The 14,561-nt window shown below is 36.7% G+C and overlaps 1 protein-coding gene and 1 non-coding gene across 6 annotated transcripts in view; both read left to right on the top strand.

Moving 5' to 3' along the window:
• Positions 1 to 14,561, top strand: part of TTC21B (tetratricopeptide repeat domain 21B) — a 69,631-nt gene that overhangs the window by 37,016 nt on the left and 18,054 nt on the right. For all 5 annotated transcript variants that reach the window (XM_064484875.1, XM_064484873.1, XM_031451581.2 and 2 more), the window contains 4 exons: positions 3,690 to 3,796; positions 8,907 to 9,095; positions 10,185 to 10,295; positions 11,269 to 11,350. In XM_064484875.1, coding sequence (XP_064340945.1) covers positions 3,690 to 3,796; positions 8,907 to 9,095; positions 10,185 to 10,295; positions 11,269 to 11,350 — 489 coding nt within the window. The remainder of the gene's footprint in view (positions 1 to 3,689; positions 3,797 to 8,906; positions 9,096 to 10,184; positions 10,296 to 11,268; positions 11,351 to 14,561) is intronic.
• On the top strand, positions 12,897 to 12,969 carry TRNAD-AUC (transfer RNA aspartic acid (anticodon AUC)). The gene has a single exon. It is a non-coding gene; the product is annotated as a tRNA-Asp (tRNA).

Genomic DNA, 14,561 nt, shown 5'->3' with positions numbered 1-14,561 from the left:
TTCATTTATCAGAATATCACTCTCCTAAAATAAGATATTTAAAAATCTAAAAACAGATTTATGAAATAGTTAATTGTGTTATACAAAAGTACTTTACTTTCCAAAGTGACATAAAGGAAGTTTCCTTTAAATTGCAGGTATACCTGGTGTTTAAACAAGTAAACATTTTCATAAACCTTTTTTTAAGTTTGTTTTTGTTTTTGTTTTACATTAAGCACTATGAAAGAGTGTAATGTGGAAGTCTCGATTTTCTGCTGTGAATTCTACTTACCCTGTTCTCAAACTACCTCCCTAGGGGTAACTATTTTTATGCTTTAGTGTATATTTTATATATATATTTATGTAAATACCTGAGTGTAACATGCATATTTTTTTCTTCTCATTCTTCCTATTCTGCAACTTTTTTCACATACAGTATGTTGCAGATATAATTTGATGTCAGTACGTTCATATCATTCTATCTGATGGAGTCACAATATTTTATAACTCTAAGTTATTTAACTTTTACCTAGTGAGTTTGTTTTCCATTCTTTTGATATTGTAAACCATGTTAAAATGAATATCCTGGTGTCTCATTCCTTGGTGTACACTTGCTTATGTTCTTAAGAGCAAAATGCTAAGTTAAAGGGCATGTACATTTAAAATTTAATTAGGTACTATCAGATTGCCTTCTTACAAGTTCATACAAATCTACTTTTTAAAAAAACATTTATTTTTAGTGGGGGAGGTAATTAGGTTTATTTTTAGTGGAGGTACCAGGGATTGAACCCAGGACTTTGTGCATAATAAGCCATGCACTCTACCACTGAGTTATACCCTCCTCCCCAACAAATATGCTTTTTAAAGATCTGTATTTTTAAATAAAATCAAGTGCTTGCACATTGCAAAAATTTAAAGATGACAAAAGTAAATGAAAGTTGTGTCCCTCTCCCACTTCAGAAAAATCCCCATTTAACCGCTTGTGTATCATCCTGATCAGTCTCCCCACCCCTGTCTCTCTCTCTTTCTGTCTTTCTCTCACATACACACAATTACATCACACTTTTCTACCAAAAAAGGAGTCATTATACCTATAGGTCTGCAGTTTGCATTTTTTATTTAATAGCTTCTCTCCATGTTGGCAAGTATAGTTTTTGTTTTTTTTGGTTTTCTTTTTTTTTTTTTTTGTGTAGGTAGAGTATTTATTCTATTGTATGTTGATACGATAATTTATTGGTGAGTCCCCTATTGATAGACATTTAGATCGAAGAAAAGTTAGAAACATTACTGAGACAAAATCCTGTGTACTTCCTAGAGTTGAATCTTGCCCCATTGTTCTTTCTTAAGGGGAAAAATGTCCTGACATTATGTAGTGTTAATTATAGAGAAAAAAAACTACCTTGCTTTTGTTTTGAAGACTCATAAGGTTAGATATCATTTTATAGCTATAGATCCTATTTTCACTAGGACCTTCCCTTCATATCCTTTGTCTAGTCATTTACCTATTACTCATTCGTCTGTTCCTGGTTACTCACGTGGCAGATGTTTTCTCCCAGGCTGTCCTTTCTTTACCAAACTAGTTTCTCATTTCCTAAGTCAAATAGAATATTTAACACCCACCAGGCTTTTCTCTTTTTGACTTCTGAATTTCTTGTCATGCTCAGAAAAATCTTCTCTAATCCTAATGTTACAAAAAAATTCTTTTGTTTTCTGGGATTTTTGTAGTTTTAATTTTTGTAATGGAGAACTTTAATTCATATACTTTAATTCACACACAATTTTCACTATATAGTTTCCCAAGTGAATAACCAATTTTATTGAAATGTCACCTTTACCATACAACAGACTTTTTTGTACCTATCACTCTGATGATTCTGGTTGAGTAATTTTCTTCCTCCCTTCCTTTCTTTCTCGCTTTTTCTTTCTCCCTCCCTCTCCCTCTGCACTTACTGTATAGTGTTATTAATTCCATGAAAATATTTGCATGAGTCTTGGCAAACTTTGCTTGAAACGTTACACATGGTCTTAAATGTGGATATGCATTTTTTAAAAGGATGTGGAGGAGTGATTCAAGTAATATGTTTTACTTTTATTGGCTTGAGTATATTACATTTATGCAGTATACTTTCATTTAATAAATATCTGCGGAACACATCCAATAGTGTACTTAGACGCCTTCATGTGCATTTCATTACATATTATTTTATTAATGCTCACATTATTTTTGGGGCAAATCAAATTATCTCCACTTTCAAATTAGCAATCTAATACTCAGTTTTCTTGATATATCCAGGTTTACCTGGCTGATGAATAGTAGCACCTGGGTTCTAGTAAATATCTTAAACTTAGCATGTCTAACACTGAATCCCTGGTCTGTCTCCCCACATTTGTTCATGTGCAGCCTTCTTTATCTCAGTAACTTCATCCTTCTTTGTAGTTGCAAAGAGCCAAAATCCTTACCTTCTCCCTTGTCCTTGCCCATAGGAAATTTTCCTCGATTCTACCTTCGGATGTATTCAGAATCCTCCTATGTCTCTTTATTTCCACCGCTGTCACCCTGTCTAAGCTACCGGTCTCTTAGAGACGATGGTCTCTTCGGTGGATTATAGCAGTAGCCTCCGCCTGGTCTCCCTGTTTCCATCCTCAGCCCCACACCTGACACAGCCTTTCCCAAGCCAGCAGCAGTGCTGGCCCTTTTACACAATGGGAGTCCAGTCATGCCTGCTGGAGCTCAGCCTTGTCCCCCTTGCTCTCTGAGCCAGTTTTCCAGCGGCTCCCATGGCCCTTCACGTGTGCTTGTCGTTGCTCCTCTGACCTCTCCTTCCAACGTGCTCTCACCATTGTCGCAGCCTCCTTGTTGTTCCCTCTTCCAACTTAGAGCTTTTCTACCTGTAAGACAGCAATAACAGAACCTCTCTCTCAGGATGACACTTTAAAGAAATAACCTATATAAACCACTTCAAACAGAATGTGGCATTGACCATGCACTCAGTAAATATGGAAGAAACATCTTGTTAATTATCTAAGCTTCTTTTATTACTCTTAGATTACAAAATAATACCAAATATTTAAATAGTCTTTACCATGTACAAGACTTTAATTGTTTTGCATATATTAACTTATTTAATAATTTACTAACTTTTAAATTTTTACAACAACCCTATGAGATAGGTACTATTATTTCCCCTATTTTACAGATGAAATAAGGCACAGACTGGATAAGTATTTTTCTTGTTCAGTTAGTACCATGGTTAGCCAGTAAGAGAGAAAGCCTAGATTTGAAACCAAGACAGGTTGGCATCAAAGTCAGTGTTCTTAATGACTACTTTATTGCTTATCAAGTTCTATTATTTAAAAAATAGCAATTGTCTTCTTAATTTGCATTTATCAGCTACCCTATCTTGTTTTTGAATGATTTCAATAAGCATAAATGCTTATATACTTAATGAAAATTGAAATTCTTATCTGTGTTACTGTTACCTCTTATATGTTGAAGAAGAGCCTCCAGTTGTTCAGTTCTTTAACTTTTCTTCCAGGCAGTTTTTATCCTAAATTTTTTTCCAGTTTAGCCATTCTTCAGTTAACTTACTGAACATTTTTTAGTTTTATTAACTATTTTTCAAAATCAAGTTTAAAAACTTATAGAAAATGTAAACATTTATTTTAAATGAATTACTGTTTTTTTCCCTATATATTTTATTCTTTCATAGTAAATGAACTATCAGCTCTCATGGAGGATGGACGTTCTCACATTCTTCTAGCAAAAGTTTATAGTAAGGTGGACAGACCTGATGATGCAGTCGCTTCATTACAACAGGTAAACTAACGCCTGTGTTTGTGAGGGCTTGAGGGTGGGGAGGTGGGTGCAGAAGAGAATGTGCCACATGTGAAAGGCAGACAATCTTTTGGCCCAACTCACAGAAGTTAAGTCAAATAGAAATAATGACTGAATGCCAATGGATTGTACTGTTCAAATATATCATTGCTAATTATTGTAACAGTTAGGGAAGGTTGATGTTTTTAAGCCTATTTTACAGCTGAGAAAGCTTGCTTTAATAACTTGCATGAGGCCACATGACTAGTGTCATAGGCAGGATTTGAACTCACCTTTTTCCTCTTCCACTCGCTCATATCTTCTTCAATTTATCTTAATATTTTGTGGTTTTCAATGTAGAGGTTTTGCATGCATTTCCTTAGATGTATTCCTAAGTGATTGATGTTTTTTGATGATTTTTCAATTTCTAGTTGGCTAACAGGTTTTTTTATAAAAGATAAATTTTCTCTAATGCACTCTCTGCATCTGTTGATAGTCATGTGACTTGATCCTCCAGTTTTCTTCTATTGTGGTGTATTAAATTGATTTTTGAATGTTAAGCCATATTGAAATAAATGTCACCTGTGGTTTTTTTAAAGATATTGCTGGAATTTAAAGATATTTCCTAATATTTTGTTCAGGGTTTATACATACATGTTTATGAGAAAGACTGGTCTCTAAGACATGCTGTTTCTTTAATGTTTGGAACAATTTAGTATTAATACTGTTGAGACTTTGAGGCATCTTTGATGGAAGATTTTTATTAATGGATTCAACATCTCTAAGTTTCAGACTCATTTTAAAATTTGTTGGTTTGGATGGCTATATTTTTTAGGTAATTTGTTCAGTTTATTAAATTGTAAAATTTATTGACATAGGTTTGTTCATTATATCTTATCTCTTGAATATCTGCAAGTGCTGTAAAAAGTCATCTTTTTTATTTTATTTTCCTTCTATTAATTATGCCATGGGTTTCTTATCTTAATGTTTTCAAAGAACCAACTTTTGCTTCTCTGGCTTTATTAAGTGTTTGCTTTTTACCTCATTAGTTTCTGCTTTCTTTGGGTTTGATCTGCTGATCTTTTTCTAGTTTATTGAAATAGTATGTTAGGTAGTGGATTTTTAGCCTCTGTTCTTTTGTTATTCATTTAAAGTGATAAATTTCTCTCTAAGCACTGCTTTAGCTATATCCCACAGGTTTATTATTATTCAGTTCATAATATTTACTCATTTGCACTTTGATCACTTCTTTGACCCATTGGTTATTTAAAAGTGCAGTGGTCAATTTCCAAGCAGTTCCAATTTCCTTATTATCATTTTAATACTGATTTCCAGTTTAATTCCACTGTGGTCAAAGACATACTTTGAATGATTCAATCCTTTGAAATATGTTAAGGCTTGCTTTATATCCTACATTGTAATCAGTTGGTAAAGGTTCCATGTGGATTTGAAGTAATAGGTTTCTGGCATTACTGAGTGCTTAATTCATTGTATATCCAATTAGGTCAAATCTGGTCATTGCTTTGCCCCACATCTCTGAGCTTGAAGTACAACATAGAGCACTTCACTACGGATCAATCCCATGTGCTTTCCAGAATACCATACTACTTGCCACCTTTTGACCTGATTTTCATGTACCTGGAAGAGTTTTACATTCTGCAAATAATTCATTGAATGTTTTGACTTTGAGCTTTAGCTAACAGTGGTTAACATATGCACACATACATACATACACACATATAAAATGACCTGTGTTTCAGTGGCAGTGTCCAATAATATTTATTTGTTCTAGTTGTGAATGAACTGGGCTTGTACTAGTAGAGTCCTGTGATCCCCATGTAAACTTAGGATTTTCATTAAGATGTAGTCTTCAACAATCTTAGTATCTTTTAATTGTTGGTATGTTATATCTCTATTTTCTGAATCACATGATAAAAGAATTACACCTAACCCGAGGTTAGTTACCATTAGCTACAAGGAAAGTGTAATTTTTGTAAATTTAGACTTTCAAAACATTTTAGAAGTGAATTTGACTTAAATCATTCTATTATGAATATCATTAGTCCCACTAACCTGGTTGCATGAGCCCCTGTGTTAATATGACCAGACACATTGAACAATACCAAAAAAAACAAACAGTATACTATGACTAGACAGTGCCAACAAACCAAGGTCAAATTCACTTTAAGTTTATATGTTATAGCACAGGGATTATTCATCTTTCATAAAATTTGAAGAGCCATAACATTCTTCCCACCTGTAATATTCCATGCATTCTAATCTCTAAAAAGATAAATCTTTTTGAAGTACAATTCAAACAACTTGAATCTGAATGTAATATTACAAAATAATTCAAGAAAAATACAATTCCAGTAGAAACTTTCTAAGTGTAATCCAAGTTTTTGATATTTTAAATTCATTTATTCAGCAACTATTTATTGAGCTTAATTCTCCACTTGATGGAACTTGGGAGTTCCATCATGACAGTTTTGCATGGTTGCTTAACATTTCAGGCAGTGGCAGAACCAGTAAATTTAGGGAAATCCCAAGTCTTACTCATTTTACTTCCTACAAATTTCATACTCCTGAAATAACTCCACATTTCTTCTTCACCCCTCTCTGTCACCTTGTAGCCCTGTCCATCATCATCTTTTGCCCAGACTCCTCCTAACTAATCCTCATCCTCTTGTTGTACGAGAGGTGAAGCTCGTGGGATCCATCTTCAAATCTGTCCACCGTGATATGTTCTCAACATTTCTGTTGAATGACTGAAAGGAAATCATCGATCATTGTCATTCTTTTTAATTGCAGAAACAATTATAGGAAAAATCATTTTTTAGTATATTAATTATATTTTCTATGAAAATAAAAGCTAAATCAGGAATAAACAACCTATATGCCATAAAACAAACAATTTTAGGACTTTATAACTTTTATAGTTTTAATATGTACAGATTATATTTGCTTTTGCTTCTTTCACTTAACATTCATTTGTATGGCTTTTTCCAGTATGTTTACATAGCTCCATCTTCATCACATACAGTAATGTGTATTCTAATTTTATTGGTATATTTTATTATGATATGGTCTTAGTAAGATATACAGTAAGGCTATAGAAATTAAAAGGGAAATTAAGAAGCCTTTGAAATAAGATGTTTATATGTATACTTTATTCTACCTAAGGGTTTGAGGGAATTTACAAAAATATATATTAAAAAAGGAAGGGGAAGGGAAAAGTAAATGTGTTGACATTCAAGATTAATATAGTTATTGTAACAGATAATTAAAATTTATTTCTGATGAAACCAAGGAAAAACATAGGGAATGGTATCAATTCTTCAAAAAAAAACTTTATTCTACATGAAAATATTTCTTAATGATTATTGTATACATTTACAGAATTTGAGCATTCTTTTATGTCTTTAATAGAAAATGCAAAAAACTTTTACTCAAAAAAACTCCCCCTTTATTTACCTTTAAGAAAATTGCAAAGCATCACAAAAGCTAACTTGTAATGGGTTTTCTCTAGGATGCTAAGCTCATGAAGCCCACATATTTGACATTTAGAGATTTATTTGATGCAGAGACAAAATTCAGACTGTCTAGAGAATGAATTGCGTATCTCTTAAACCTAGCAGGACCATATAATTTTTCAAGCCAGAATACTCGTTAGAAAAACAAAAGGCAGCATTTGTCATTAAGCTGGCACAGCAGGTATAAAAGGGAAGTTAAAAGCCAGACAGAGAGGCATGATCACCCTACTTAGACCAGTTGTTTCAGAATTCTTTGACTATGAATGTGTGCACATGTGCAAAACCATGCACGCTGATGTATGCAAAATGTAAAGCATCAAAGACACAAATGTATACATACTTCTATCTGTATATAAACACACATTAATATAACCAAAACAAAAATTTCACAAAGCAGTATTAACTTTTGACACATGCTGTATACACTAGTATTTTCTAATCTTTTCTCTTCAATTTCCAAAAGAAAGCTTATCATGATGCCCTAAATTAATATTATGACCTGTAATTCCAAAAAAATAATCAGCTTTAGACCATCTTCATCAAATACCAGTTGTCAACCAGTATTGTGACAGGAGTCCCCAAAAAGGCTCCCTGTGTGTAGCATTATGTGTGGCAGATGGTGGGCATTTATACTGTTCATTAAATGGATGCATGAATGCATGAGTGAATGATTAGCTCTAGCTCAAAGTTAAATTTTATTGTGCAGGCCTGATGCATAGGAGTTCTGTCACTTGTTAGAGGAAAGTCTCAATGTTTCAGAAACCAGACTGGGTGGAAAAGCTGATACTCTTCCAATTTAGCAAACTCCATTATTACCCTGAGGAAGGCCCCTGACTCCTTTCAGGGTGTCTGTGCATAGTATAGGACCACACTCTGAAATGATTAACCATTTCCCGATCATTAGGCATTTGGGTTGCATCCAGATTTTTTAATTTTGTTTTGTTGTTGTTTTGTTTGTTTTTGCAACAAATAACAGATTGTTTTTCTTTATAACAAATAATATGTTTCCTTTTTTCCTTCTGAGTGATGTCCTTAATACCTTCCCAGGAAAGGAACACCTAACTTCAGTAGCCTAGTTAGTTTTATCAAGTTAGCATGTTTTACTAGGGTGATCCTCAGAGAGACTGGACTGATTTATATGCCATTGACAGTATATAGATGAATGTATTGCCTGAAACCTGCCAATATTTGATTTAGTACCTTTTAGGTACTATTTTTTGAATTTAATAAACATTTAAAATTTTAATTATAGCATCTAGACGTCTTTTCTAAATACTCGTTTCATGGTTGAATTCCCCTCTTAGTGAGCTTTCTGTACATATCCTTATTACAGTGGAAAAAGACTCAGTAATTTTATAGTACATTTGTTCCAAAGGTAAGTGCATGCTGGCTCATTTGCAAACAAGTACATTTTTAAGACCTCAACTAAGACATTTTCTTTGGATCAGGCTTTGTTAAATTGAAGGCCAATAGTGCTCAAATAAATCTGTAAAACTATGCTACATGTGAGTTACTGAGAACTATTTTATTTCTTTTCTATTTCTTTTTTTATTTCCTTTTTTATCTCTGTATTTTTCCAGGCTCGCGAATTACAAGCTCGGGTACTAAAACGTGTTCAGATGGAACAGCCAGATGCAGTTCCTGCACAGAAACATTTAGCAGCTGAAATTTGTGCAGAGATTGCAAAACATTCTGTTGCTCAGCGAGACTATGAAAAAGCAATTAAGTTTTATAGAGAGGCTCTTGTTCATTGTGAAACAGATAATAAGGTCAGTACCTTTATAAAATTTTAAGCACTTTCTATTCCAGATGTCTAATTTTCCCAAATGTAAACTTCTTACCAGCTTATTTATAAAGATTTGAAAAATGTAACAAAAATGCAAGTTAAATTTTAATATTGCTTCTAGAAATTCTTCAAAATACATGATGCCTTAAATAATGTTAGAGGCTAAAAATTATTATGGAACAAGTGATACAAAGTAAAACTCCAAGCTGTTTGATTTTTATATTCATCTGTGTCACTTAAAAAACAATTTTCAGCCTCAAATATCTGAATCTGGATGGTTCAATTCCATTTACTAAACAGTGACTGTACACTTCGGTGTTTCAGTTGCCATTTGGTGCTGGGTATACAGAAGTGATGAGATTGAGCCTCTTACCTCAAATGGCGTAGCATGAGAATAAGTGTCAAGATTATACTAGTGTAGAAAACTTACATTCATGGCCAGTTTATAAACAAATGTTGTTACTCTCTCAGATCATGGTAGATGATTAACAATTTTTTTAAAAAGTCTAATAAATGGCTAAATACCTAAATAGGTGATGTAAAATGAAAGGCAACCATAAATTTAAAGTTTAAGATTGGACATTTTGAAATTAATACAACTCTTTCAGATGTAAGGCAAAAATAACCTTTATTAAGTCATAACCAAACAGTGCCTTGTTCAGTGTTGGTTAAAGGGGTTGGAATCAGAGTTGTAAATCTGGAGCCTACTTAGGGGTAATCCGCTGCAACCTTTTTATTGCACAAATGAGGAAACAGGTTTGGAGAGGGGATAGGGACTAAGCCCCATCACGGAGAAGCTTGGACTAGAATCCTGTCTCCTGATTTAAGACCAGTGTTCTTTCCACAATGTTTTGTCTCTCTCCACTTTTCAAATGAGTTAGGTCTGTTTTTCCTTTTTTTCCCCCAGTATAAAAGAAACCAGAGTTGAGCAGACCTATAGTTTTCCTGCCTATCATGCTTGGCGTTTTTATTGCAATAACTTTTGGTCAAATGGTTTACTCTGTGCCGGGACATTTTCCTAATTCACTTTTTATTCCAGGCAGTTTCTGACTCATCTTGCCGTTCTCTGCAGATCATGCTGGAGCTGGCTCGACTGTACCTGGCCCAGGATGACCCCGACGCCTGCCTGCGGCACTGCGCTCTGCTGCTCCAGAGCGACCAGGACAACGAAGCTGCCACCATGGTCAGTCCAGGAGGCCACGGTGCTGTAAAGGCCGTTGTGTTTTATATCTGTTCAGTGTGGACGTTCCACATTTTAGCTGATGAAACTAATATTAGATGCGAGGCCTGGCTCATTCTATCTTTTAGAAGAAATAACATTCATTATTAGTACATTTTACTGATCAAGATCAAGACTGTAAGAATGGTGAACCTCGGTCAGGCCTTTATTTGCCCTTTTATGTCTTGTTCATTTTCTTTATGACTTAAGAGGATGCTCAGTGAGGAAGAGTTCATGTGGTAAAGCTAAAATTTGCTAAAGACTTTTAAGTATTTACTCAAATGTGCTGCACTAATTTAACAGTTTCAGTGGGACTTTTTGGAGTTACAGAAAAAAATCTTTATGTATCATTGAGATGGTGTGTTTTAAATAGAGTTTTGCTTTTCTTTCTCATTTTTACCTGGATTGAGGTTTTTGTTAGATTTTTCAAACACATAGATAACAGTTTGTGAGGATCATTTAATAATTTTATAAATGAGTCATAACTAAAAAGAAATATAAGAAATCTCCTTTTTAAAACACAGAAGGAAATCTCAGTATGTCTTGCTTACATTAAATTCCTTTGAAATATTTAAGAATGTTTGGGTTTTTTAAAAAAATTTTTCTCATTATTTTAGCTGCATCTTCTCTATGATAGCACACAGAGTGTGTGATTCCCTTCAAATTTCAGTTTTTAAATAACTACTTAAAACATTTCCTGCTAAATACAATTTTGTGAACAGAGTGATCTGTTTCACCTCCTTAATTATCTTCTGTTACACTGATCTCAGTGCTAATCTGTTTAAGGTGTGCTTGAATTTTAAATGGCTCCATTTTGTAAGACTTTGCCCTCCTCATGTTTTCCATATGTGTTTTCATAGCAATAAATCTTGATACAAAGAACATGCTTTTGTAAAATATATGGCAATATTTTTAGAACTAACTTTTACCTTTATAGATGATGGCAGATCTCATGTTCAGAAAACAGGACTATGAACAAGCAGTGTTTCATTTACAACAACTTTTGGAACGGAAACCAGGTAAATATCTGCTGGTTATATTATTCAGTGCAATCAACTGCCTTTCTCCTTTTTTTGTCTGCTATGCTCCTTGGGAAAACCCCAGCCCTGGCTGAATCCAATGCTCTGCTTATTCCACCCCTGTCCTTGAGTAGCTGAAATGGTTATAAGGAAAATGCAGCACCACTGACTGGTCTCCCTTTAAGCTACACCCACAGACCCCAAATTGGCCCTCAGATGCTGCCTGGCAGACCTGCTGTATTTCTCTAACGAGTTTACTCACTACATATACTTTTTACACTTTCTTCTCAAACCCCGGACACCCTTTCCCTCTTCCTGTCCTCAGCCAGAAACCTTGTCTCCTGCCTCACTGAGGAAACATAAGCACCTGGAAGAGAACATCTCCATCTTCCTGTCCCCCAGCCTGCCCGCTCCCCAGGTCTGCCCTCCTATCCTCAGCAACTTCTCCCTGGGGCCCTGGCTGCCCCCTCCTCTCCTGCAGGGACTTACTCCTGCGTCCTCTCTCCTGCGTCACGGTTTCCTTCTCAGTCAGCCCACAAATGTGCTGTGACATCTCCCCGCTTTAAAGACACCAGTAAATAAAACCCAGCTCTTAACTCCCCCACTACTCTCGCCTTCCACTTCCCGCTCCACTCCTCTGTCTTCCTTTATGGAAAATTTCCTCTAAGGAGGTTGTGCTGTCTTGACTGTCTGCTCCACTCCTGCACTCCACGGGGGTTCTCTGGGGTGCCTGGTGACCTCCGTGCTGTCAGATCCAGGCCTGATTCTCACTTCTCTGCCTACCAGGCCTGACTCTGGATGTAGCACCGCTTATCCCCATCCGTCACGGAAGGCTTCCTGCATTTGTCTTCCAGGATGCTCGGCTTACCTGGTTTTTCATCTCCCCTCAGATGATGCTATTTATCTTTCCTGTGTTAGCCTGTCTTCTCTTTAAGACCTACAAATATCAGAAAGTTCTAGACCTCAGTTCTCGAACCTTTTTTCCCTGTTGTATACCTTCACCTCTTAGGTGGCTTCATCCAGACCCACAGCTGTATGTCCTGTGTCCAGATCTGACTCACTGACATGCTGCTCGTTTGCAATCCCCTCAGCTGCCAGGAGGCTCTCAGCCTGGCATGTCCACAGCAGAGCGTGGGGTCTTTCCCTTCCCTCCGCATCTGCTCCTTCTCATGTCAGGAAGTGGCATCACCATCTGTTTGCTCAGGCTCCAGACCTTCCAGTTACCTTTGTCTCGTCTTGTTCTCATACACCACATCCAGTCTGTCAGCAGATCCCTGGTGCTCTGCCTTCAGGGTACATCTGGAGTTCCATCCCTGTTACCGCCTCTGCGGCTGCCACCTGGCCTCAGCATCCGCATCCCTCACCCATATTACTGCAGCATTCCCATAGCTCATCTGTTTCTACTCCTTGCCTCCAGATGATTTAGACACATTTTGAGCTGAAAGTAGCAGAGACCTCCCCCACACCCCACAAATTCTAGTGGCCTAAGTAACTTTGGCTTTTATTTTTCTCTTATGTAAAAGAAATTTAAAAGTAGATTATGGAGGGAGGGTATAGCTCAGTGGTAGAATGCGTGCTTATCATGCACAAAGTCCTGGGTTCAATCCCCAGTACCTCCATTAAAATGAATAAACCTAATTACCTCCCCACCAAAATAAATAAATAGATTAAAAGTAGATTATGCCAGGATGGCCTAGAGTTTTCACAGTATCATCAGGGAGTCTTAAGTCCTTCTTTTTTCTGCCATCATTAGCCAAACGTCCACTCCAAGTATCACGTTCAAGATGCCCACTGCAGCATGAGGCATTGACGTTCCCAGGCCTGGACGGGCCAGGTCGGGGTGGAGGTGGGCCAGAGGGCATACCTTCCCAGTGAGTCTTCCCTTTTTCTTTCAGAAAATTTTCTAGAAACACCTCCATGGCTGCAAAAGAGGGTGAGAAATGTAATCTTCTAGCTGAACACAGTGCCACATAGAAGCAAATCAGAACTCTGATCGTGAAGAGGGGGCAGCAGATATTAGGTGTAGGCGGCAGCCCAGGCAGGGTGGTGTCTCGAGGCTTTCCAACGCTGTTCCCTCTTCCTGGAACATGTTCTGCTTCATTCCACCCAGGACTCTGCTCCAGTGCTGCCTCTTCCTAAGAGAACCCTTCCCCAGCCATCCTATAGCAGTAACACCTCACTGCTCTCCATCTGCGTGTCCTGCTCTTGGTTTTTTGTTTTATATCACCTTTGTAAAACAAAGCAAAACAAAAATTGTAAATCATAGGTAATGGCATCAGGTGGCTAGGAACCATGTCTTCATTGCTATCAAGATCGAGAACAGTATCTGGCTGAGTTGGTGCTCAGTAAATATTGGATGGAAAGAAGAGTGGGACGGGAAAAGGAAGAAGGGAGGGAGGTGGGGGAAAGGGAGAAGCGGAAGGAAGGTGGAACAGGTATGTATGTTACTTCTATGTGTTGCTCAAATAGTTGAGATCTCAGAGGCAGTCCTCGAGCTGTCATTCAGGTCTTCCGACCCCTCATGCCCTGTCTCAGGATGACGCCACGGGCAGTCAGAGCTGCTTGGTTAAGGCAGTGTGGATGGGGTGGCTGTGCTTCACGTGGGGCAACGCAGAACCAGGTAGACTCTACTTGTATTTATGGATGCTTTTAATTGTTAAAAGTGTGAATTTAGAGAACTGTGCTTTATACTTTCAATCTTTGCCTTAACTAGGAATATTTTAAAGAAAAAAATCCTTTCTTTCTGTGGTGATATCAACATTTGAATTTATTTTTATTATCTTTTAAAATTTTCTTCCACCTTTGGACTTTCTCGGGCCATGTTCTTGTTTCCTGCCCTGTCTGCTCCAGCTTATATTCTGGTGTTATTTGAAAGGGTGCTGTTAATTAACTTCTTCTGCTTAATCTGAGTTCAGAGTGTGGGCCATCCTTCCAACTAATTTGCCCAGACCTTACTCTTACTTTCTTTGAGCCTAAGTTTGTTTTTGTTTTTTTCCTGTCATGGCTTCTGCCTTAGCCTCTAGACTCTATCTGTCCTTTTTCCCCTCTCTGAACTACCCTTTAAGATGATACACATAGTACTTTCATTAACTGTCTTGTTTCCACTAGTTTTGGTTACTGTGAATGCTGCTGCTGCGAACACTGGTGTACAAATATTTGAGTCCCTGCTTTTAGTTCTTGAGGGATATATACATATATCCAGAAGTAGAAC

Source organism: Camelus dromedarius, chromosome 4 (assembly GCF_036321535.1).
Source record: "Camelus dromedarius isolate mCamDro1 chromosome 4, mCamDro1.pat, whole genome shotgun sequence".
In the NCBI taxonomy this organism is placed as follows: domain Eukaryota; kingdom Metazoa; phylum Chordata; class Mammalia; order Artiodactyla; family Camelidae; genus Camelus; species Camelus dromedarius.
The sequence above is the reverse complement of the archived record's forward strand: the minus strand, read 5'-3'. Positions and strand labels throughout refer to the sequence as shown.